General features: G+C 51.7%; 9 protein-coding genes across 9 annotated transcripts; 2 read left to right on the top strand and 7 right to left on the bottom strand.

Annotated features, from left to right (window-relative positions):
- Nucleotides 1–2,593: 2,593 nt before the first annotated feature.
- PG998_010603 (uncharacterized protein) lies at nt 2,594–4,828 on the top strand (the record flags this gene model as incomplete). The annotated part of the gene is made up of 1 exon (XM_066877419.1): nt 2,594–4,828. One exon carries the CDS (start codon nt 2,594–2,596, stop codon nt 4,826–4,828), a length of 2,235 nt encoding a protein of 744 aa, XP_066726473.1.
- Nucleotides 4,829–4,992: 164 nt separating this feature from the next.
- Nucleotides 4,993–6,735, bottom strand: PG998_010602 (uncharacterized protein; the record flags this gene model as incomplete). The annotated part of the gene is made up of 1 exon (XM_066877418.1): nt 4,993–6,735. One exon carries the CDS (start codon nt 6,733–6,735, stop codon nt 4,993–4,995), a length of 1,743 nt encoding a protein of 580 aa, XP_066726472.1.
- Nucleotides 6,736–8,485: 1,750 nt separating this feature from the next.
- Nucleotides 8,486–8,944, bottom strand: PG998_010601 (uncharacterized protein; the record flags this gene model as incomplete). The annotated part of the gene is made up of 1 exon (XM_066877417.1): nt 8,486–8,944. The coding sequence occupies one exon, from the start codon at nt 8,942–8,944 to the stop codon at nt 8,486–8,488; it is 459 nt and encodes a 152-aa protein (XP_066726471.1).
- Nucleotides 8,945–9,001: 57 nt separating this feature from the next.
- On the bottom strand, nt 9,002–9,680 carry PG998_010600 (uncharacterized protein; the record flags this gene model as incomplete). The annotated part of the gene is made up of 2 exons (XM_066877416.1): nt 9,002–9,349; nt 9,483–9,680. 2 exons carry the CDS (start codon nt 9,678–9,680, stop codon nt 9,002–9,004), a joined length of 546 nt encoding a protein of 181 aa, XP_066726470.1.
- A 1,451-nt stretch (nt 9,681–11,131) lies between these two features.
- On the top strand, nt 11,132–12,556 carry PG998_010599 (uncharacterized protein; the record flags this gene model as incomplete). The annotated part of the gene is made up of 1 exon (XM_066877415.1): nt 11,132–12,556. The coding sequence occupies one exon, from the start codon at nt 11,132–11,134 to the stop codon at nt 12,554–12,556; it is 1,425 nt and encodes a 474-aa protein (XP_066726469.1).
- Nucleotides 12,557–14,081: 1,525 nt separating this feature from the next.
- PG998_010598 (uncharacterized protein) lies at nt 14,082–14,564 on the bottom strand (the record flags this gene model as incomplete). The annotated part of the gene is made up of 1 exon (XM_066877414.1): nt 14,082–14,564. One exon carries the CDS (start codon nt 14,562–14,564, stop codon nt 14,082–14,084), a length of 483 nt encoding a protein of 160 aa, XP_066726468.1.
- Nucleotides 14,565–15,034: 470 nt separating this feature from the next.
- PG998_010597 (uncharacterized protein) lies at nt 15,035–18,458 on the bottom strand (the record flags this gene model as incomplete). Its single annotated transcript, XM_066877413.1, has 7 exons — nt 15,035–15,779; nt 15,818–16,777; nt 16,821–16,886; nt 16,958–17,556; nt 17,662–17,717; nt 18,021–18,049; nt 18,304–18,458. The coding sequence occupies 7 exons, from the start codon at nt 18,456–18,458 to the stop codon at nt 15,035–15,037; spliced, it is 2,610 nt and encodes an 869-aa protein (XP_066726467.1).
- PG998_010596 (uncharacterized protein) lies at nt 18,300–19,882 on the bottom strand (the record flags this gene model as incomplete). Its single annotated transcript, XM_066877412.1, is given in 5 exon segments — nt 18,300–18,570; nt 18,589–18,915; nt 19,007–19,418; nt 19,502–19,608; nt 19,719–19,882. 5 exon segments carry the CDS (start codon nt 19,880–19,882, stop codon nt 18,300–18,302), a joined length of 1,281 nt encoding a protein of 426 aa, XP_066726466.1.
- Nucleotides 19,883–20,461: 579 nt separating this feature from the next.
- On the bottom strand, nt 20,462–22,544 carry PG998_010595 (cytochrome P450; the record flags this gene model as incomplete). Its single annotated transcript, XM_066877411.1, has 7 exons — nt 20,462–20,840; nt 20,980–21,251; nt 21,320–21,561; nt 21,647–21,798; nt 21,874–22,065; nt 22,136–22,268; nt 22,334–22,544. 7 exons carry the CDS (start codon nt 22,542–22,544, stop codon nt 20,462–20,464), a joined length of 1,581 nt encoding a protein of 526 aa, XP_066726465.1.
- Nucleotides 22,545–23,390: the final 846 nt, after the last annotated feature.

The raw sequence follows: 23,390 nt of genomic DNA, 5'->3' as shown, positions 1-23,390 counted from the left end.
TCTCGTAGCAAGCTCAATGGGTAGATGCCAGAGATATTGCAATGTACTGTCCGGGTACGCCCTATTGTTGGAAAGAGAGATAGAAGATGCATATCATGCATGTAAGCAAATGCAATGTCTTCCTTTAGCCTACGTCAGGTCATAATATGAAGTCAGCTGGTAAGAAACGGGCGTATCGAATTCATCCTGTTCAGCTTGTAAGCTCGAACCCCCCCTCGCTGACCTCCCCCCTCGCTGACCTCCCCCTCGCTGACAGGCCTCTTTTAGGACGAATACACGACCCCCTGAGCAATAACAATAATATATAAATCGGTCGATTCGCATCTTTTAAGGAAGTAAATTAAATTAATCTCTTCCTCTTTTTCCCCTCTTTCCATCTATACCATAGCTAGAAAAGAAGCTCGCATCGAGGCAGCGATCCGAGAGGTCCTAGCCGGCCGCTCCGTTAATAGCATAGTTAAGAAACACCGGCTAAACAAGGGTACCCTACGCAACCGCCTTTTAGGGAAACCTTCGGTTAAGGAAAAGTATTAAACTCTCCAACTCTTCACCCCTACGGAAGAGACTTTTCTAGTAAGATAGGCCCTGTTTTAGGTTAATATTAACTACGCACCGACGGTCGCGATATTCCATCTCTACGCTTAACGCCTCCTCTAAGAGAAGGGGTCGAGTTACGTCGTTGGGAAAGGTTTCCTAGCTCGTTTTTTAAGGAGGTATCCCTCTATTAAGACTATAAAGGCCCGAGCATTAAACTTTCGACGACTCTAATACATATCGGATAAGGCCGTTCACCGATTCTTTAACCGGCTCGAGACCCTAAAGATTAAGAGTATCCCCCCTCAGTTTAGATAGAACGCCGACGAGATTAGTATATCGATAGCACCTTCCGAGGGGATAATAATATTAGGGCCATCTGAATGTAAGACTTTAATACGGAACGAAGTAGCTAATCGCGAGTAGACGACGGTAATAGAGGCGATTAATACGACGGGCCAGTTTATCAATCCTCTAGTTATCTTCAAAGGGTAATCCGTCCAATAACAGTAGTTTCTAGACGATAAAGACGAAGTTAATACCACATATAACAACTAGGCCTTCAAGGCGTCCCCTAAAGGCTGGACTAGCAAATCCATCGCACTAAACTGGTTGGAAAAGATCTTTATCCCTCGGACCCAGCCCGAAGACCCTAACTAGTAGCGCCTACTCACCTTAGACGGCTACGGCTCGTATATCGACGATCTCTTCATACTGGCCGCTTTAGAGGCTAAGGTCTAGCTGTTATTCCTCCCCCGTACGCTAACCACGTCCTTTAGCCCCTTAACGTGGGATATTTTTCGACGTTAAAAAGAGGTTCAGGCGGGAGCTCGAGATGGTATATACTATTGTTTTTAATAGCTATATGCGGAAGGGAGATTTTTTAATAGCCTAAGTTAAAGCTAGAAAGACTGCCTTCTCGACGAAGAATATCCTCGCAGGCTGGGAAGCGACTGGCCTCTAACCACCGAACCGGGAGAAACCTCTCTATAACAGGCTTAGGAAGGCTTCCACGGTTAGGAAGGTTAACGAGGTAGAGAAGGCGGAGGAGGCGCTCCAACTAAAAGAATCGGAGCTTAGCAGGATTAAAACACCTAAGAGCAGTAGATAGGTTAAAGATTTGGTGGCCTCGGTGTTAGGGGTGGAGGTGGCGATGGGTAACCCAACGAGGCGTTAACTGTTTTCGAAGGTCGGCAAAAGCGTGGACGATTTAACGTCCAGAATTAGCCGATTGGAGTACGAGAAGGCCGGTTTAGTGGTAGATCTCGAGAAGACTAGAGTTTAGAAGAGGCGTACCGTTGACGAAGATCCTAATAAGGGGTTTACTACTATAGCGAGCGTTAGGGGCGTAAAGAAGGATCTAAAGGAAGGTCGGCTAAGGAAGAAGCTTAAGATTAGAGGGGTTAAAGGCGATTAGATTAATTAAAATCGGTCCGTAGGTATGCAGGGGTCAATCTAGGTTAAAACTACCAAAAAGCGTTAAAATAGCTTTATTTTGTAATAAATTAATCGTTATTATTGTTAATTAAAGAGGTTCAGAATCGACGTTTTAAGTGCTGTTAGTGAGGGGGGAGGTCAGCGAGGGGGGTTCGAGCTTATAGGTAGGCAGCCTCGTAAGGTCAAAACTGTACCTCATCTTAGTTTGTGCAGACAAACATGGTAAGCAATGACGTGAGTGGCTTGAGATTTGGGGGATAAGCAATGGGATGGGAATTACCTTAACCCCGCGTTTAGGCTTAAATCTCTAATATACTATTACCCCGCATGCTGGGAGCCTCAGGCTGTTGGGGAAAAAAGCATAGATATAAGGGGGTGTTTGCTCTCAAAAGCTGGGTGATGTTCATGGTTCAAGCCTGGCCGATTAAGAGTCCCCTACCGTTCCGTCCAAAGTTGACAGCTAATTAAATCCTGTTACTTGACATGCTCTGGCACGACAGGCGGGAGTCATAATCTAATCATTTTCTTTTGATCAATGCTTTTTGTTGGAGAGTCGCATTTGTGAAGAAGATATCATCAACGGAATCTCAACACGTTTCAACATTGATCACCGAACCCTGAAATGGATGGAGCATGGGAGCCCGGATACTGGGAAATCGCCGACGAAACAGGCGAGCATGCCGCACCCCCAGAAAAGCTAGAGCATGAGGAAGTTTTACCATCTAGGTGTTCCCTTTGGATGAAACTTATTGTTTACTCACAGGGGCTTGTGTCGCACGTTACAGGAGCCTATGAGCCTCGAGACTTCAGGGAAATGTCAGTACAAGATGGATGGGCCTACGGACGGGATGCGTGGCTATCATGTATGGAGCTGATGTCTGAGGCATACGCTCACCCACCGGATAGGGAGGCAAGCTGGACAGCGGCTGTTCCGACGAAGGAGCGCCATGAATTCCGTCAATCTCTTTCAGACTGCCAGCTGCGCTCGTGGGAACTACTGCGAGACTGGTGGGACGGCAAATACCAAGACAGTGATCTTACCTCGAGGGCCCGCGCATTCATCCTGAGAGCTCCTCTTGAGAACATTGATTCCATACGCCACAAAGATTCCATTTACCAAGAGGTTTTGTTCTCTCTTTGGAACGCCGAGTTCAACCCGGCGGGCTGGTCAACGGGGACTTCCCGCGGCACTGATGCGAACCGCCGTATGGCCTATGAACATGCCTTGACTCAGAAGGCAGGTTTTCTAGTCGTCCGAGGACTGAAACACAAATCCCAGGGACTTGAGCAAGAGGAATGTGACAAGGACCTACCCGGTTGCTATGACATTTGTCCTTGGCTCCCAAAAGAGCCCAGTAGTAACCAAAACCCGGACTCCCTGCCTCTATACCTTTGGGATACTACGGAGAAGCGGACTCGATTGGTCAAAGAGCTATTACAAGCTGGTATAGCAGTCGAATATACCTGCATCAGTCATACCTGGGGACGTTGGAAGAAAAAGCCCCCAAAATGGGCCCAAGTTATAGGCGTCCCATGGCAGATTCCCGAGAACAATTTGTACGAAGTGGAAAAACTACCTACCATTCTGCTACAGGCAAATTGCCAGACACGCTTTGTGTGGTTTGACCTCGTATGCCTTCCCCAAGACGTTACGAGCCCTGACTATCAATCTGAGGTTGCCCGGCAAGCCACCATATTCCACCAAGCATCAACTTGCATAGCCTGGGTCAACAAAGTTACTTCTTGGACGAACCTGCAGGCATCGATACAGTGGCTCTGCTTGTATTTTCTGTACGCAGGGTCAGCGTCGGACCTTTACATCAGTCGGGGAGTTCTTCGGGAATCGGAGGCGATAGATTCGCCCATCGAGCTGATTGGTGTTAATAAAGATGGCCAAGGCGAGTTCGAGGCTTGGATTACTTCCACCTGGACACTACAAGAGTCATGCCTGTGTCCAGACGTTGTCCTTTGTGACAAGCAATGGAGACCTCTTGAAGTGGTGGAGGGGTCACCAGTCGGTCTGCATCAGCTTTTCACCATTTGGAGTGTGTGTAGAGAGGCTCATTTCGCCAAGCCAATCGACGCTAGAGACTGGCCTTTACCCGTCCAGCAGCTTTTGTACGCACAGAGCGTGGTCTGTGGAAAAGACGTGGAAATATCTCGCCTGGCTATTCTATCTCTTGGAGCAACAAGGGAGTGTGAAATGCGCCGGGCGGATGCCGTTATGTCCGCCATGGGCGTTACAGAGTGGTACGAAACCTATCTGGAAGAGCATAATGAAGCTCCGCCAGACGCCGATATGGTCCTGGACGCCTACCCACTTCGCTTCATAAACGCAGCAGTGTCCAAGATAGGATCCATATTCTTCTCTAGCTTCAACCCCGACGTCTTGGCTCTGGAGGACGAGGATTTGCGAGGAACTCTTCTACCATTCGGGAGACCAGGATTACATCTAACCAGTGGTACGGGACTAGCTCTCAGTCAATCCTGGTACAGTGATACGTCAGACCACCCATCTTTGAAAACATGGGTAATCAAAATCGATGGTTCTGTGCTCATTCGAGAAGCAGCCGTTCTGTCACTTCGATATCTTTCCACGTCAAGCCCAGTAGGATGTCTATTTAACATATCCGGACCCCACTGCGGCAACGAAACTTTCCACCGCGATATGCAGAAGTTTCTTCACGAAGATCCTGAGGTGAGGCGTATGGCACTGGTCCTGAATACGATACGCGACACTACCAACGGCATTATTCTGCAATCTAGAAGGGCTGGTTGGATCAGCATTGGTAACTGGGACACGAGACAGGCACTGAGTAACTTGCCAGTCGAAAAGCTAAACATCACAGTCCTTTAATTCTGAACGTCTATATGGGGAAACGGGTTGGAGATTGGGTTGGGCTTTCTTTGACCTTCTAATTTTGAGATTCACATCATGGGGTATAAATTGTGTGTATCATGTGGATATTCTCCTATGGCTGGATCCTAGACTGACTAAAAGCTGTTTGTACTTTTATAACATCACCCAAAATAGCCGTGCCTCTTCTCCCACACACCATTTCTCCCCATTAATGTACCATAATCTAGTCCAGGCACCCGTTCACCCCCTATTTCTGTTAGTGTGGCATCCCACCAGCATAGCCCCACTCGATGATAGTACGTGAAGTTCTGCTTTTGCCGAGAGATCATGAGCACCCCAAGCACAACCCGTTGATCATCTGTATCTCTCAGTCCCAGAAGCAGTACAAAGAATCGATTTCGCTCCTGGAAGGCCTCTGCGAACCATCGAGCCAAATTCCGCTGTGGATGGCCACGGGGAACTGAGACATAGCCACTGCTACTAGAGGCTGGAGACGATGCGAGCTCAGGCGAGACATCTGGCTCTAGAACTAAGTAGTTATGTGTCTCGTCGAACCTGGATTCCCATAGAGAGTGTCCCTCAACGCGTTCGCAAGCTTCCCGAAGTTGCGGGAAGGCACACACGCGTCCGTTGAAGTAGCCCCACGGGCTAGACTCAACATAACGCACAGAAAGTGTAACAAGCGGTATCTCTTTGCATTCCGTAGTTGCAGGGGCAATGTCACTCCGCACGAAACCCCGGAGCCCTGTTGGAACAGTGGAGTTAGGTGTGACGAGGAAAGCCCTTCCCTCCCTAGCTGGTTCTGTGAAAACATGCATCTGGCTTAGCACAGGGTGATTGCGCAATAGCTGTTCTCCCAGTTGGATCTCCAGTTGCTCCCTTGTGTATTGGGTGCCCGGTGTGTGTAGTGGTGAAGAGGTACCAAGACGAAAGCCGAAGACCTGCTGAATACCATAGATGCGGTCTTCGTCCTTGATGGACGTTCTATGGCTTGTGGCAGTGTAGACAGCCAGGGCACTGAAAGTCAAGACAGCGGCCAAGCCTTTTTCTTTGACAAGAGAGACGGTTTTACCGAACGGCTCGGGAAGGCTCGACGACTCACAAAAGAGCACATTCTCACAGCATCCTAGGAGGTCGAGAAAGGTATCGTGACGCACAGCGCCCGATCCCAGCGTGGTGATGCGAGTCTTCCCTTCCTTGCTGAATAGTATACAGTCTGGACGCAAGAAAGCTTCCTGCAACGTCCAAAGTGACGAAAACCAAGGATCGTCAAGGATGAGACTCAGATTTTGGTAGATGGCGTTCAGGACCGGCGCTGGTGCGGACCTCGATGCAGCCAGGTTCGGTAACTCGTCTGTCATGCGATCCACCTCCGTTAGGACTCGGCCGAGCACAACACTGGGGAGTTCGTGGAGCCAAGAAAAGACCTGACGGGCGTTCTTAAAGATTGGCAACTGCCTTCCTATCTCAGCTGCCGATTTCGGGTTCGAGCCTCTCTGGTCGATGCAAGCCATGTCAAGCCAGAGATACTCGATTTCTTCTGAAATATCAACACCTGGCTTTTTCCATTGAGGGACCGACTGCGTGGCTTTCTGGATGACGCTGGCAAACTGCGCAGCGGTAAAGCGGCGAGGGTCAATACGAGGGATCTCCCAAGATACCCCTTGGATTCGGATCGCTTTTACCCATGGCTGCTCACTATCTCCCAGCCGCCAGCGCCCCCATGTATACGTGAGCGCATTGTATGTCGGTTCGCGAACGAGCCCGTATATGTTCCCTGGTTGCCACTCGTGTGAAGTCATGCTGGGTACATGAAGAAGGCGTCTTGGCCAGTCGCCGAGGGCTTGGTCTTCCAGCTCAATCGCTGTCAGAGTCACAGCTGTAGCATGCTGCACGCCAGCCATCTTATGTTCGTGATCTTAGCAAGATGGATGGAGTTTTACGTGTGCCCAGTCTCTCTGAGAGATCACAATAGAGTCCTATGAGTATGTGGTAATGAATTGATAATTCAAATTAGCGAGTTAGAGACATAACGGAGTTGACTGATCACACCATTGAAAAATGAGGAGCGGGCAACTCCCGTCACACACAGCCACATGTTGTGTAACAGCAGAGCTGAAATTCCTGAGGGCAAGCCACGTGCCTTTCCCCTATGGCGTACCAAGCGTTGCTTTTTGTTTCGACGTCAAATATGAATTGCACACAGACGAAGAGCACCACCCATCATTGGCGAGATAGCGGCTGATGGCCACTGCGACTGCTCCAAGTCAAGACGATAAATTCCTGCTCATGGGCGCCCGGGGCCAGGTACGGCAACTATACAGAGCCGGGGTACAGTGCAATATCATACACCTGGGGCAGATTCTATTTCAAGCCAAGAGAAGTAGGATACACTAGTAGCCAATATTTGGCCGTCGATAACATTCACTAACCGGTGCCGCCGCCTGTAAAATTTTCGTGCTTTAGCCGGGACGAAGTGGGACTCGCGATTGAGAGCGCAGCGAACGCACTTGAAGAGGCATTCCTCAGCCCGAAAGCCATTCTAATATATACAGACGGCGGGACTATGCTTAATTGGACTATCCCTAAACCGAATGGGTCTGGATGTCTGCTGGATCTTGTCCTCCGCTGGAATGAAATCAGTGTCGGGTTAGAACAGGTGAAGAGTGTCGAGCTGTGGGGTATATGTATTGACCAAACTGGGCTTTCCGCTCTTCAATCGCAAACCAGTGCCATTGGCAAGTGGATTCTAGGGTCTGCACGCCAAGACGCCATACATTTTCAATTTTTCGAAGGCGGTCGGCCTCTTGGGTCTGTGCCTCATGACATGGGCAACCCACTTACGCTCCTTGCATCCTCCCATAGCCACGAGTGATATGGAAAAACCGATCGTGCCCGAGCAATCATACACTTCTTTGATCTACAGCTAGTGGCTAGGGATTTGTCACCCAACGTTCATTAGCTAGGGGGAAACCTCAACAGACGTCTACGAGAGTATCAATGTGCTCATATGGGATGTATAGTTCACCATCGCTTTATACCTCCATCTTAAAGTTTATCTTAGTGGGCTCGGCACCCTTGCTCTCGATAGAAGTTTCGTGTGGCGGCCATCATGGGCCCAGAAGCCCCTCACGGGTAGACGGGATAATCGTGAGCAGTAGGCAGTTAATACGGAGAATGCGCTAGGGGGACCTGGCGTTATTGGAAACATGTGGAGAAACCCTCTATGTGGCATGGATCAGTAGCCCGCTGCCCGCTTCCCGATCAGTAATAACATGGATGTAATGGCCGGGAATAAAATGGAGTGGCTGTGTCTTACTCTCGCTCAAGTGGAAGATCCTGTTCAACAAATCGTAACCACGCACCCCGACAGCTGTTCCCCCGAAGGATCCGTATACGAAATATGCATCAATTGGACGATCAAAAGAAGATGAATGGGGCTGTATGGTGCTGAGGTGATCCATTCCCTCCCTGGCTGACGACAGCTCAAGGCGTAGTAAGCTCGCCGGTAATCCTACCTGCCGCCCTGGACATGTGGACTCTCTTTTATACCCAACTCCACATCCCCCATCATTCCAGCTTTCATCCCCATACATTCCCATAGCCACTAAAAAGGCGCCCTTCTATTTCCAACCCGTGATGACTAGCCAAGCTCTAGTGTTGACCCAGGCGCTTGGTGCCGTTCTGGGTTACGTCGGGAGTGAAGTTGCCGAGATCACAACCTTTGAGCGTTTGCTCTGGCCAGAGAGGTTCTACAACGACGCCAGCCTGACCACCGTCTTGAAGCAGGGCCTCTTCATGACCATGGGCGGTCCGCTGCACTCCGCCGCTCTGAAGACGCTCGACGTATTCCGAGCCCACGGTCTCTACAGGGGACCCGGTCGGGGCAATCTCCTGGGCACGGCCTTTTATCTCGATCGCAAGGCCCAGCACACGAATCGAGCCCCTGCAAGCAGCCCTGGTCACGACACGGATGACCAGGTACGGAACGGATTTTGGGTCGAGGTCCTGCAACAGCTCGATCAACGGGTCTCTAAAGATTCCCATGCTCCTTCGCACTCCGACGTCGAGAGGGAAAAGGTGGAAGAATTCCGGGCAATCCAGGCTGTGCATCATCTCACACTTCGGGTTGTCAACAAAAAAGAGACGCCCACATCGAACATAGAGATCTTAAGAGAAGACAAGATATCGTGGAAGACCCTTCTTGGCGTCGTCGTTAGCGAGACGGTGGCCATAGTCGTTGCCGCAATCTCCATACCCCTTACGGTCTGGTGGATGGCACTCTTCATGATAATCCCGCTGGCCCTGAAGCTCTTGTCTTTGTTGTTCCGTACCCGCCGCGAAGGCCTGCGGAAGGCTCCTGGCAATGAGAAGGAGGATCAGATAACGATGTACGAGATAGTCAAGATGACACAGGGCTTCTTCTTGATCGAAGGGCCAGGGTCGGCGGTAAAACAGTTCTTCCGGCACTACGGGCACCCAGTCCGGTCCTCCAAGGGGGACCGCAGGAGGGAAGTGCTGTGCATCGCGATCACGTATGCGTTTGTTCTTTACTACCCCGCAGGTCTCCTTCTTTCCATATGGATGGACGACAACATGCAGTACCTCTGGCTGGCGTATCAGCTATATGCCGTTCTAGCCATGCACATACTCCGCCTGCTTGACTGGCAGGCGAGCGGAAGGACTGAATTCTGCGCCGCAAAGCATCTGAGCCGGGGCAAAGAGGTCTGGCTTTGCTCCTCGAGCGGTGATACGGTAGCAGCCACCGTAAGAACGGATTTTGTGCACAAGTACGCAGAGGGCGTTCGAATAGTCCAGCAAAGATTCGCCCAGCCTGTAGAGGAGCCATCTCCGTAGTATCTACAATAGAGCTTCTATAATGCATAACATAATGTTTCTATTACATCGGTAGTCTCAAACCTAAACTGTTGCAATGATATCCCCAGTCGTCCACTGATATGCTGGGGCCGAGTTCCAAACCCAGGCGCATGCGTACTGTTTCCAATTGTGACCAGGCATCCCAGAGCTCTTCCAGCGGAAAACTGCATCCTCTTAATACGAGGCCTTCATAACTTATAGAGATCTGGGCGGACTGTTCACATTCGATAGCTTGTCCATCGAAAGAGTCCCCTGATATCACAATAGTATATCATTCTTTTTCTTTTTTGGCTATTGGGTTTAATGTCAAGTTATGAACCCAACAGAAGCGAACCCTTATAAATATGAGTCTACTATAGTATAGTATATTCCCGCTGTTTAGCCAGAGGGATAGATCTTCGGCCGCACAAGTGTGAGGTGATCCCCTACCCCAAGGGATCCTATATTAGCTTAGATTTCGTTGTCCTGAAAAAAAAGGAAGTCTTGTCTTAGGCATCTACTCAGTAGCGTTTGTACAAGACGCTACTCACGAGTTTGAACCCGGGTTTTTCCTTATTCGCAAACAGTACAAGGGTGCCTCCGCATTCTCAGGCTACGTTCCTGTTGGGCATGTATGGACCTATAACCGGACCTGGAAGAAAGAAGCCCCTAAAGAAACGCTGCTTTGAAGCTCAGGCGAACGAATCTTGTTCGGATACTAACGGCTGACTGTGAGGTTGACTGAATTGTATTATAGGCGAATTAAGGTCTTACATGTCTCAAATGGTCTAGACCCTGTCTAACTAGGCGAGGTGCAGAGACATGTACCACGTCAGCAGCCACTATCTATTTAATTGATAGTTGATAGGCTCTGTGTCGCTGCACAGCCCTCGGGCTTTCTTAAAGCCGTCTATCCTACACCGACTTGGCCGGCGTGGCCGGCCTCGTGTAAGCTGACAGTGGTTTTCCAACAGCTAGTAGAACTCGCATATTCTCTCTTAATACAGTAGTTTGTGAGATTCCTTCGTAGGAAATGGCGGAATTTGAAATGGAGGTATCGAAATGTAATTACAGTTATTCTGTTGGCAACTGATAATGACGTTGGACCTTCGACACTTGCCGCCAAATAGGCCCGAGGCTCGCCACTGGAGCGGGGTATGGGTGAAAGGGTTGGCATTTCTTCTGGTGAGATCCGTGCCACATTCGATGCATTATGGCATCATCTTGTGTAAATCATAAGTAAATAAATGGAACTGATTTGCCGCCACGCTGCAAGCATAAGTTCTGTGCATCGCTGCCTCTTGTTGCCCTATATCGCACACCCTCAAGACATCGAAACAGCACGACAGACAGATGCCATTGGTCGTCGTCGCCAAGGTGGCATCGCATTGAGCCGCAAACACAGTTCGCCCCCTCATTCAAATACAGACAGCCTGCCTCAAGATGGTAGACACGCGGGACCACGTTCTGTGGCCGTCCCATCAAACCTTCATGGCTACTCAATCAAGTTCGCCACCGTCCCCGCCCAAATCCGACGATGAAGCAGTTGCAGCTAACGTGTTTGGAGGCGTGGGTGCCATATTGGGCTATATAGGCGCCGAAGCCGCGTCCGTCGCCACATTTGATCGGTTGCTATGGCCTCAGCGGGCATACGGCAATTTCAGCTTTTCGTCGTTGCTACCCGTGGCTTTGATTACGCCAATGGGCGGGCCGATGCACAAGGCGGCGTTGAAGGCCCTGGATGTCATTTACGACCACGGTCTGTTGAAGGGGCCGCACCAAGGCCACATGCTTGGCACGGCCTTCTTCCCAGACCAAGGATGGACCTACACCATGCACGGCGGCACCGAATATGAGAGTCATACTGAAGACTTGCGTAACTGCCTCTGGACTCGCGTTCTGAGTTATATATCGATGCCGTCGTCCGGCATGCCTCAAACCCCGACGAATAGTGGCAGTACGACGGCACCGGCACCACTCCGCGCGAAGGTGTCAGTTTACCGTCTGAAAATCAGTAGAGCCAAGGCGGCAGATAAGAGAAAGGACCTCCCATTTATTTCGGAAGACACAAGAACGCCGAGCTCTCGGGTGTATCTTGGCATAGTGTGCTCCGAGCTTACTGCCATCTTGTGTGCCATCGCGATACTTGCCGCCTGCCGTTCAGCCTGGGCTTTGCTATGGTTAGCACCGCTGTTAATTCGGCTGTTCAGTGCGTGCTTTGCTATCCACCGTGAACGGCTCGTGTCGACTGTTTCGGAGTCCTCGATCAACGAGAACCCGTGCAACTTCGAGATTCACTGCCCCCAGTCGGATGGCAACTTTATGATACTAAACGGTCCCCCGTCTTTGGTTCTTCAGTTCTTCAGGCACTACGGGCATCCCCAGAGAGATCATATACGAGAAACCCTCCAATTGATCATCATTTTCATATTCATATCCTTGTTTCCTATCGGGCTGCTATGCTCCACGGTCTGGATGCCGCCCGACATCCAGTACGTCTGGCTCGGGTGGCAGCTTTACGTCGTGCTCGCGATGCACGTTTCCCGCTACTCAAACGTGGGGGCCTCGACCTCGACGGAATACGGGACGGCGGTGGCGTTCATGAAACGACTTGGGCCCGCGCGCCCACCTGCAAACCAACAGCAAAACCGACGCGATGGGTCTATTCTGTTCGGACACTCTGTGGAGGGAAGGGAGACGATGCGCGTCGATCTCACAGTCACGTACCACCGTCGGAATCAGGAGGGTAAAGACGCCGTGAAAGACATGTTGCGCGCGGATATTGAGAACGGATTTGGGGTTTCGTCAATCACACCAATGAGTTCTGCCAGGAGCTCTGACTCAATGTTGACAGAAAAGATGTCATGACTCAGTTGGGTTTCAAAGATTGTAGGCAATTACTGGCTTTTGATATCTCGCAGTGCAATAGTTCTCTTATCTACGTTCTTTACGTTTAACCTCAATATATCTGTTGAACCAGTCCTCTCAGGGGCTAGGGGCAACACTGCCGCGCGAAAGGGGTTACGTGCGCACGATTGCACGGACCACCTCTTCACGCTCAAAAGGGAGATTGGCCGTCACAAACGCGATACACAGTACTGTTTCGCACCACCTTATTTTGACTGTACGTACATACAGAACCTATTAAATAATACATTTATGTACTATTCAATATTCTAACCGAAAAGACCCTCGGCCTCCTGCCATATAATATCATGCCCCTCTTGATAATCCTCTGGCTCTGGGGGCTTCCACAACACAAAGCCAATCTTTTCATACCCATCTCGGCTGTCTGCGACCCTGTGTGGTCGCAAAAGCAGGCCCACATCGCGGTGTAGAAACACGAAATCTCCCCATAGATTCAAGTCCCTTTGTATTCCACTTGAACGGCACTCATCTGGATACCGGAGACTACCAAGAAGTAAAATCTTCATATCCTTGAATCCCGGGTCGTCTATCATGCTCTTGAGCTGGATATAGGTTTGATGGTTTCCCGTCTTCCTACTGAGAATAACAGTAGTCTTATGATGACCAAGGGCTTCATACCATATACTCAACGGTGCTGTTGGGCCCGTAAATTTGGCCCATGTTTCACCTTGGATGGCTTCAGTGGATAGACGGGTGACGGATTCGATTTTCCCACCAAAGGCGTGATGATCCCATACCCTGAAATCGTCCGTGGGTAAGGCACGAAAGATGCCATCATCCAAAGTTTCCCCGTAGGCCACGTTGGACCATGTACGATGAGCTGTGTGAAAATTGGATATTTGGAAAGAAGGGCCTTTGCAAGTTGTAGCTGAAGGTCTTCCAGGGTGAACTCAGTTTCCTCCCTCGTCTTCTCATCCAAGGACAGATACTCAGGGGCGGACTTGCCAAGGCGAAGATTGAATACCTGCATAATCCCGTAGACCCGGTCGACATCTAGTTTGGGTTTTCGGTGAGATGACGCTGCTAAAAGACGGAATGGGTTACCTATGACGCCGTCTTCGTAGGTCATATCAATGTATTGTGATGACATCCCCTGATTCATAACATTCTCCATGAAACCAACATTTGTGATTTCCCTAGATAAAGCACGTCTTCCAGACGGGGTTTCAGGGAGTCTGGCGCTCCTAAGGCCCCCAGAATCATTTGCCAACTTTGTACCCATTGTTCGAGTGTGCCATGTGATACCTGCCCCTCACCGTCACGTGAGATACTCAGAAGTTCGTCTATAAATCCATCATGAAAGAGAAAGATGGATCGTGGCCTACGAAAGGCTTCTTGGAGTGTCCAAAGAGATTTGAACCACTTGTTATTGGTGAATGTCCTCAAGCAGTCTGTTGTTGATTCTAGCCAGGCCACTTCTTCAGGTGTAGCTGTTTCCCCAAGTCTACTCCGGGAGTAGGCGAAGTTACTGTCCATTTTGTCCACCCATTTTCGAACGGTATGGCAACGCAAGCCCCAAAGCCATACAAAGGTGTCCTTGGCTTTTTTTGAAGATCTTGACTTGGCGGCCGATTTCCGCATCCTTATCATTCGTCTTCCTTTGATCGATGCAGGCGATGTCTATCCACACAAAAGTGGCTTCGGGATACTCGGAGTCAGGCTTGGCAGCTAAATTTATGGCGTGATGCAACTCTTCGGTTGTGAAGCAGTCAGGATCGATCCTCGGCAGGCAAGACTTCCAACCAATACCCTCAAAAGGCATAGCGTTGATATCGGGGCTCTCGCCTGATGCCAGTTGAACGTTCCCCCACGTGTAGGTGATTGCATTGTACGTAGGTTCGTTGTAGCCGCCATAGCTATTGCCCGGCTGCCATTCGTATGAAGTCAGGGTCCTGACGTGGAGAAGTCGTCGTGGCCAAGGACACTCATCATCCCAATCCTCATGCATTGTGAGGTTTGCCGGTGGGTGATCTTGTCATGCCCGACGTGCGAGTATTCAAAGGAGCAAGGTTTGCCGTTACTATAGACCTGTTAGAAAGGAGACTTCAGGCCATTGGGTTGTGTGCCCTGACTAAAGAGTCATATTTATAAGGTCTCGTCTCTATTGGGTTGACGTCTTCACATTGAACCGGAAAGATGAAAATAAGAATCCAAAAGCTCCAGGCATTTATGAGCCTGGGTCCCAGGTACAAAATTCTCAGTGTGACAGTATCATCTTCACTACCGACACGGTCCTTTATCAGCTTTCATATAAGAATGGGGTCACTGTTTGTTTTACCGTATAACCAACAATTGTTATAGAGAGCTTATATTAATAGCCTGTATAAATCCATCATCTTCCATCTTACTTTACATCCTCTGACTGTGTTCTTTACTTTTGTGGTTCGTTATTAGTCTGTCAATATCTCATATTTTCTACTACAGCACCCGCCAATTAACAGGGACTGGTTCGGGGATGGAAAAGACGAAATCGAGCTCCTGGACAATCGATGTGAAGAAAGTGCCGGCTTTAACGAAGGGCCCACTCCCTTTTGTAGAACGTTGCAAGATGATACCAAAAATGTGCCACGATGAGAACCCCGTACACACAGCCACGGCTTCCTCTTTGAGGGAATTCACTATATCGACCAGGTCGCCTTTGATGTGAAGGGTCTGTCGAATACCTGAAATGTACGGGTCGTTATAGCCTATATCGGCAATGAGATACGTTGCCAGGCCTTGAGCCCCTGACGTGATATTGCAGTTGCTGCCGGCAGCGATTGCCACTTGGGGCAGCCAGACACTACCGTCCCGCTCCAGCCTCCAGCTTTCGGTGGATGGATGATCGGTGACGTTTCTGTCGCCGACTTCATCAGTCGAAAGGACGTTGTACCCTGCCGGGCTGTCCTTCATGAATGGTAACATAGTACCTCGAAACCCTGGATCGATGAAACCCTTTTCGGTATAGATTAGAGTAGACATCTCTTGCTGGTACATGAAGAAGAAAGCTCCGCAGCTCTGTCGGAGTTCGTGAATAAACTCAAAAGGATATAGACCGAAGAGCAGGTCCTCGGCATCACTGGCGTTCTGGAACTGTGTTACGGAGCGGCCCATGTGCCAGCCAGTAGCACCTGTGACAGCCATTATGGCCTCCCCCTGGAAGCAGTAGCCTCTCTCATTGTCCCTAGGACGATAGGAGTCAACCTGTCAGCCCCGATCAACTCCATTGATCCTGTTTCGAGCAATACATCTGCAAGATCCATAACACCCTGGGGCGCATCCAGATCACTGATGTCATCGTCCATGCCTTCGATGTATAGCTCGTCAGCCACATCATATCGTTTTATATCATCAACCTCTTCGCGTCCAGTGAGGTCTTCTCGCCAATCACGATCGAAATAGACAGCACCCACCAGGGCAACTAAGAGGTCAAAGGTGACAGCTCTGTTACTGCTTACACAAAGCAGCTCAAGGTTGCCGTTGAGGAGGACCATATTAGGCCGAATAAATACCTCCTGAAGGGTCCATAGTGATGACATCCAGCCGGGGACTTGGCTTTTGCCGTTCTCGCCGACTCCTTTCGGTTGAAATCCACTGGAACATGATGCCCGGTCCCTCAGCCCACCAATGGCGCATGCAATTTTGTCTTTGGCGCCCGGATAATGGTCTCTAGGTCCATCATGAAGATAGTTCAACGCCAGCCAAGCGATGTTTGCCTCAGCATCGGTCCAGCTTAAGATGTCTGTGAACCATACCACCGCAGTGGTAGCGTTTCGGAAGATCTCGGCTTGCCGTGCGAGCTCGATCTGCGCTATAGGTGCCAGACTTACGTTCTGTCTGTCCTGTGGGATGCAGAAGATGTCCAGCCAGACATACCGCTCAGCAAAGCCTATTGCTGAAAGTGTCTGGGGTAATTGTCGCACGTCGAATAGGTTGTTTTCTGGGACTCTCCACAGGGACACACCAGGAATCACCGTCCCAACGCCTGCTTTTCTCCATCTCCCCCAGGTATGGCTGATGATTGAGTATGTCACCGTGGTACCCTTGAGTTCCGTGGTGTCAATCGTACGCTGTTCCTCGATATCCCAAAGGTATCTCGGAAGCTGTTGCAAACTGCCGTCGTTTCGAAGCCAGTTGCAGGGCTCTGAAATGGCAGAAAGCCCAATGTGACAGTCCTTTACCCTGAGGCGACAGGGTTGCAGACATTGGAGGTAGCTAGTCTCACCTCCAGAATCTATAGTGAGGTGTCTCATGCATGTGTAGCCTAGTCTGGCCGCTGCCGAGGTTCTGGCTGCTCGTTGGATTACAGAGGGTGATTCTAGGGAATCTCGAAGGTAAAGTAACTCCCAGTCAAAAACATACAGCATATTACGGTGGTAGGCGGATCCGTAGAAGGCTGTCTGTGTACCAAATGTGTCAAGGCCACGGTAAGTCTTGCGCATACGCGCCCGGGTTCTGAGATGAAGTTCACCCTGGTTATCTTTAAGACGCTGACCCACAGCGTGTAAGATATCTCGGTCGCTTTCGGAAGCGATCTGTTCCAGTCCCAGTATCTCTTGCTTATACATTGAAATATCGCCGATATTGCTTTCGTCTGGCTGAAGCAGAGCGAGCGCGAATATATGTGGCTTGACGACACTGACAATCTCGGCATCTTGCTGTCGCGTCCACCATTCGTCCAGCAATGCGACTGCATGCTTCTGCGTTGGCGAGAGTGTGCTGAGGAAATCCTGGTTGGTAGCTAGCGGGGGGTTTTCATGGCGAGGGTTAAGCAGGAGAAATAGGTTTCGAAGCCCCCGGCGCGCATCATTGCTCATTCGGTCTGCGACGCCGGTAAAAGCTTCTATCCGGCCACTTATAGAGCCGCCTTGATTCATGTTGCCTATTGTGGCAGTTCTGTTCGATGCATTGAGAGACGTTTCTCGCAGGAAAAAGTGTCCAGGTTCGATTGCGGGGTGGGGCTGTAATAACATCAGCATTGAAATCAGAGTACAGTCAACGATGGCCAATCTTAGGTCAGCTTTGGTTGGTCTCCTCCCCCCGGGGAAGAAATTGCTAGCACTCACCACAGAAGACCTTTCAGCTTTGTAGCGGTCGCACCCCACTGCTTCAAGCATTCCAACTACGGGCCTTCACTGCGCATGACAACACAGACAAGACCAGGCAGAATTGAAACACAAAAGAAGTATTGAAGATGGTTCATGGGCAAATGCACGGTCAGTCCACCCCCATAGCCTGAAGCTAAGATCCGGTCAAAGTCCATATTGATGCGAAATAGTGCTGGAGAAGCCATGGAAAAGACAGATAGCTCGATCAATTCTGGCAACGCAGGGCGGCACCCACAACTTCGTCAGCGTAAGATGACACAGGCGGGGTAGCGCTTGATTGGCGAGCAGCGCACTGTGCCACCAATAGATTTGCTCACCTGGGCCTGTGACAGCCAACGACTGACACCTAATTACGGTCACATATAGTTAGATTTAGACGATTTAAGTAAAAGAAGGTAGTTAACAAGTGCGTGTCGAGCTTGACTCTGAATTTATAAGGTCTCGCAAGCTTGGCGGTACGGAGACTGATTGCCCGGGAAAGATTCATACCGAGTAAAGTCCAGCCCTCACGTGCACGATTCCTTCTCTACTGAGCGGATACATTTGGAAACGAACTTGTTCTAAACAGAATATGAGCTTCCCAGCACGCGATCAACTCACTTGGTCTCTCCTCCCTGATAGACTGCTTCAAACACACAGCTTCTTGGGTCATCGGGCACTTGGTGGGTGCCATGGAACACCAGCGCCGGACTTGCCTGCTCGAATAGTCTTGAGTACTCTTCCTTGGTGCGCTCCTTGGCATTGAACAGAGCCATAGTCAACAAGTCCATTTGTCTATTCCGCGGCAAAGACGAAGACAAAGCGAAGTTTGTCAGCAAAGTTTGGTCCAGTAGGTTTTTGGGGGTTGGAGATAATATGAAGAAGGGGCTGCGAATGTATAATCACCTCATTGCCTTGGTGCTCAACCCCCCGCTCAGCTCGGCCGCGGGCGGCACGATGTACTCGCTTACGAGGACCCTGGAGCCGGGCTTCAAGGCCGGTAGCAGCGCCGTGAGAATCTTGATGCATTCCGCGTCCGGGTGGTTGTGGAAGACGTGGCGCATGAAATAGACATCGGCGTTTTTGACCGGCTGCTCGTCGAAACAGTTGTGAGCCTGGTACGTCACGGACTCGGGGCCGGACGCGTTCTTCTGGTCTTCCATGGTCTGACGGATTACCCGAGGGAGATCCTGGACGACGATCGAAAACGACGGGTACGCCGCGGCGAGATCCCTCGCAAAGTGCCCGCCTGCATCAAGTTAGCCATGCACTGGCGCCCGCCATGACCCCTATTCCGATGTCGCCCGTCCCCCTCCAGACTCACCCGAACCCCCCCACGTCGACCACCGCCGCCGCCGCCGGCAGCGCGCCCCACGGGTAGGCCCGCAGGTCGGTATCCTGCAGGCGCTGGCCGGCGCGGCTGATGCCCTCCATGCCCCTGTCGAAGTTGCGACGCAGCGCCGCGTTCTCGTCGCGGTCGAGCCAGTCGTAGAAGGCCGCGTCCGTGCGGCGGGCCGCGCCGTGCGCCGCCTCGGTCGTGGCGCGGGTGCGGGGCCAGCGGGCGAGCGCGGCGGGCACGGCGGCGCACGCGGGCAGGAAGACGGCCGCGATGGTGCGCAGGAAGTCGCAGAACGCGGGCGACTGCGCCAGGTGCGCCGACTGGGGCGTGTGGCGCACGCGGCCCGCGGGCGCTTCGCGGAAGATGTGGTTGATCATGACGTAGCGGAGGATGCGGGCTGGTGCAACGTGCCATCGGGCGATTAGAAACATCGGATCAGGGGTGTGTTTATGCAAGCACGGGAAGTTTCTGTGCGCTTACTTAACCTGTCTTCGTCGAGCCCACAAAGAGAGGAGAGCTCGGCGTAGCTCACTGAGCCCTCTTCAGGAACGAGATTAGGGATGTCGAAGGTAACAATGACACCCAAGCTGGAGGCATCGTGAACCTACATGCTCCATGTATATTACTACTCATTAGTATGAATAGTGGTTCAGTATATCAGCGGGATCTACCAACCGATAGTCCCATCATCCCCAACGCTTGTCGTGGGCCGAGAACCAGCTGCTCGAGTTCCCTCGAGGCTTCTGCCAGCTCCATGGCGATCTGTTGGGCGGCAGGAGTTGCATCGTTTCGCAACTGGTCCTCTTCGACTTTCTTTGCCAGGCTTGCGATCCGCTCGCCTAGTTGGCCGATTGTGGACATGGTCGAGATTCTTTAAACAGTCGTTGATACTTCAATTGCTGTGATTCATAAGGTATATATATGTATTATTCAAAAGGAAGGAATGGTTTGAGGCCAAAAAATGTGTACCTATTTATACCACCTTGGAATATCTAGCCCAATATAGAGTAACGGTCGTAAGCACAAGGTAACATCGCGCCGTTCATAACTCTCTCGTGGCGCTCTCGAACGCCTGCAACTAGCTGCTCATGCGCCATGCTGACACACCGACGACTTGCCGTAAATTACACAGATACGGGTACTGGCCAGTAAGAGCAAGAACCAGGCTGCATAGTTGGAGTGCGAGGATACGACAGGCGTACAGCATGCGGGGTATCCAAATTCTGCGATGGGCGTTAGTCATCTCACATGCTTGATGCGTGACGGCGATCTTGTCCGTTGAAATTTCTTAGTTCGTAGGTAGTAGTTAACATGAATGATAGCCATGTGGTAGACTTCCATTGGTGGAAATTGCCTCGCTGTATATGATTCACACAGCGACCGCTACCCCCTCGCCCTTCTTGCTTCGGCAGCTATCAAAAGCAGGCCCTCCGACCCTTTTCAGACCTTGATACCCGCCAGCTCCTCGGCATCGCTCTTGGCCCATGGGTGTGACCTCTCGACCTCGCGGATCAAGGCCGCGTGCGCGGGGCTGCGCGCCGTGACCGTCACGTCGTACGGCGCCGGGTGGCTCACCATGCCGCCCAGGAACATGCTCTCGCCGCCCTTTGTCTTGCGGCCGGGGCCCGTGACGTCGAAGACGGCCAGCGAGTTCGCGATCGTCAGCCACACCGACTGCTCCGCCAGCAGCTTGCCCGGGCACACGCGCCGCCCGAACCCAAAGACGAAGTCCGGGTGCGGCGCCGCGTCGGGCCCCAGGAAGCGGTCGGGGTTGAAGGTCTCCGGGTCTGGGTAGACTGAGGTGTCACGGGTGTAGCCCCTGCACAGGAAAAGAACCATGATGTTAGCTTGCAATTTCGTTGACATTGACTTCTACAGTCTGCTTTAAAAGGGCAAGGAAGGGAAGGGAATGATATTCCGGGCAGGAAACCTGGAGAACATAGAAAAGGATGGCTTACCAAGCAGCGGGCATAACGATGGCCCCCTTGGGAATCCGGTATCCCTCGTACTCGTCTTCGGTCGTCGTCATATGCGGCAGCCCCATGGGCGCGATGGGGTGGAACCGCAGGGCCTCGCTGAAGACGGCGCAGATGTAGGGCAGGCTCTCGCGGTCCGCCAGGGTCGGCAAGCGGTCGGCGCCGACGACGCGGTCGATCTCCTCGCGGGCCTTGCGCTGCACGTCGGGGTTCAGGGACAAGAGGAGGAAGAAGGTCGCCATGGTGCTAACGGTCTGTCGGCCAGGGTCAGTCGAGATCCCAAAAAACAAACAAGACATGAGAGAAATATCAAAGTTTTTACCGTATCGGCGCCCCCGGCATAGAGCGCGCCCGAACCCCACTTCACGATGTCTTCCTGCTCCGCGTCCATGTTGGGCGCCTTCTCGAACGCCTGCGACAGCATCGAGGGCTTGCCGCGCCCCTCGGCCATCTGCTTGCGCACCAGGGCCTTGGGCTTCTCCACCGTGTCGATCAGCGTCGCTTTCCAGAGCTTGGCCGTCTGCTTGAAACCGGTGCCGGGCATCCAGTCGGGAAGATGTCGGACTGGAAGGTCGATAGATACACCAGTTAGTCATACTTTTTAATATCATTCCCTCCCGTTCCCAGGACAAGACTGGGCTGAACTTACGCATCGGTATCATGTCCACCATCCAGGCGCCAGGGATCATGGCCTTGGAGAATTGGTCCATGGCGTTGTCTACCAGTTTCACGAGGGGATCCTCCTTGTGGGGCTCGATCTCGTAGCCGTAGGCGACTTTGAGGATGATGGCACCGGCCTCTCTGCGGGCGTGCAAATATCCAGTCAGCATGAGACCCGTCCATGAGACGACCGATGACGAATGCGAGAGAACTTACGTCCTGATGTGGTCCCGCAACTCCTTGGGCCGCTCGAGCGTGCGCAGCAAGAAGCGGCGCACCTCGACCTCCTGCAGATCGGCGTACTGGGCGAGGGAGGCCTTGGTGCCCACGCCGCTGTGCAGGAACTTGCGGACGGCCCGCATGCCGTTGCCATAGGGCCTCAAGGCCAGCATGTACTTCCAGCCGCACCTGCGTTCGAAGAAACGATTAGTATAAACAGTACTCCCGGACTTGGGACATAGTCGAGGGTGAATCTCACAATTCGCCGCCGAACTCCATCTTGGCCCTATCCGAGTAGATGGCGGACCGCCCATCCAGCAGCTCCGTGGCCGCTTTCAGCGTGCTCAGGATCACGATGGTGGTGCCGAACGCAGTGACGGAGCTAATCGGGCCTGTGTGAAAAGGGGGATTGATTAGCATTTCTCTCCGCCACGACGCGTGATAATGCTATAGTTACCATAGAGCTCCTTGTGCTTCGCCCAATGCTCCCATTCCCGAGCCCCCGGCGGCGGCAGGTCCCCGAGGTTGCCGATGAGGGGCTTCGGCTTCGGCCCCGGCGGCAAGGGGAGCGACGACCCCGACTGCCGGGACTCGCGAAGGAGTCCCACGGCGGCCCAGACGACCACGCCGAGGATGGCGGCAGAGACGAGCAGGTTTGTCGCCGACATGATGACAGTGGAGGTGCGGGGGAAACCACGTCGACTGGAATATCTCTAAGGTTGCTCAGGGGTCTTCGTCCTTCCGAAGCAAAGATAGAAGGAACACAATCACGCTCAACGGCAATGCCAGGGTTGGAGTCACGGTCAGTTTCGGCACACAATTTATATATTTCGGCATGGTATGCGCCTAGCGCACTTGGCGTCATTTACACGAACGATGCGTCTCTAGTTCTCGGAGGGGCAAGCGAATTGGGAGAAAATAGTAAGCATTAGATCGAGAGTGGGTATGCGGGTCAGCTCTTCATCCTATCAGATTCCCCAGAGCAGCAGAACCGCATGAGGCTGCAACCCTTAGGGGGTGTCACTCCCATGCAAGTCTTTTTTTAACCCGGCCCAATGGTAGACGCTCCGTCTGCTATACCCGGCTCCTGGTTGGTTCTCCGGAGGCTCTTCAAAGGTAGGCTGAGACTGATTGATAATCTTACGACCGAGGACGCAGCGGTGGACATGCAGCAAAGGCTTTGGAGACGAGACAAATGGGCTTTGCACAAAATGCGATTGGCCGTTTAACGAAGGTTAATCGCAATATATTGCCAGTTTGTCTCACACGAATGTGCTTTGCCGTCCTGTTGTGCACAGCAACTGCATTCTACTGTTGACAACTCGGGAAGGTTGTTTCCTTCTCATGTTACACATTACGGACTTTTACAACGTTACATTCTTTTCACGTTTACAGAAATCAGATTAAATCATCAGTCGGATGTCTTTTTTTCCCCTCCTCTCTCCTTGTTCACGACACCAGGCAGGCCGAGCAAGGGCAACTGTCTCGAGAGGAATTCATCATACATCAAAGAC

This window comes from Apiospora kogelbergensis (assembly GCF_038363985.1).
Source record: "Apiospora kogelbergensis strain CBS 113332 chromosome Unknown utg000007l_segment0_segment0, whole genome shotgun sequence".
In the NCBI taxonomy this organism is placed as follows: Eukaryota; Fungi; Ascomycota; class Sordariomycetes; order Amphisphaeriales; family Apiosporaceae; genus Apiospora; species Apiospora kogelbergensis.
This window is presented reverse-complemented; position numbering and strand designations above follow the sequence as displayed.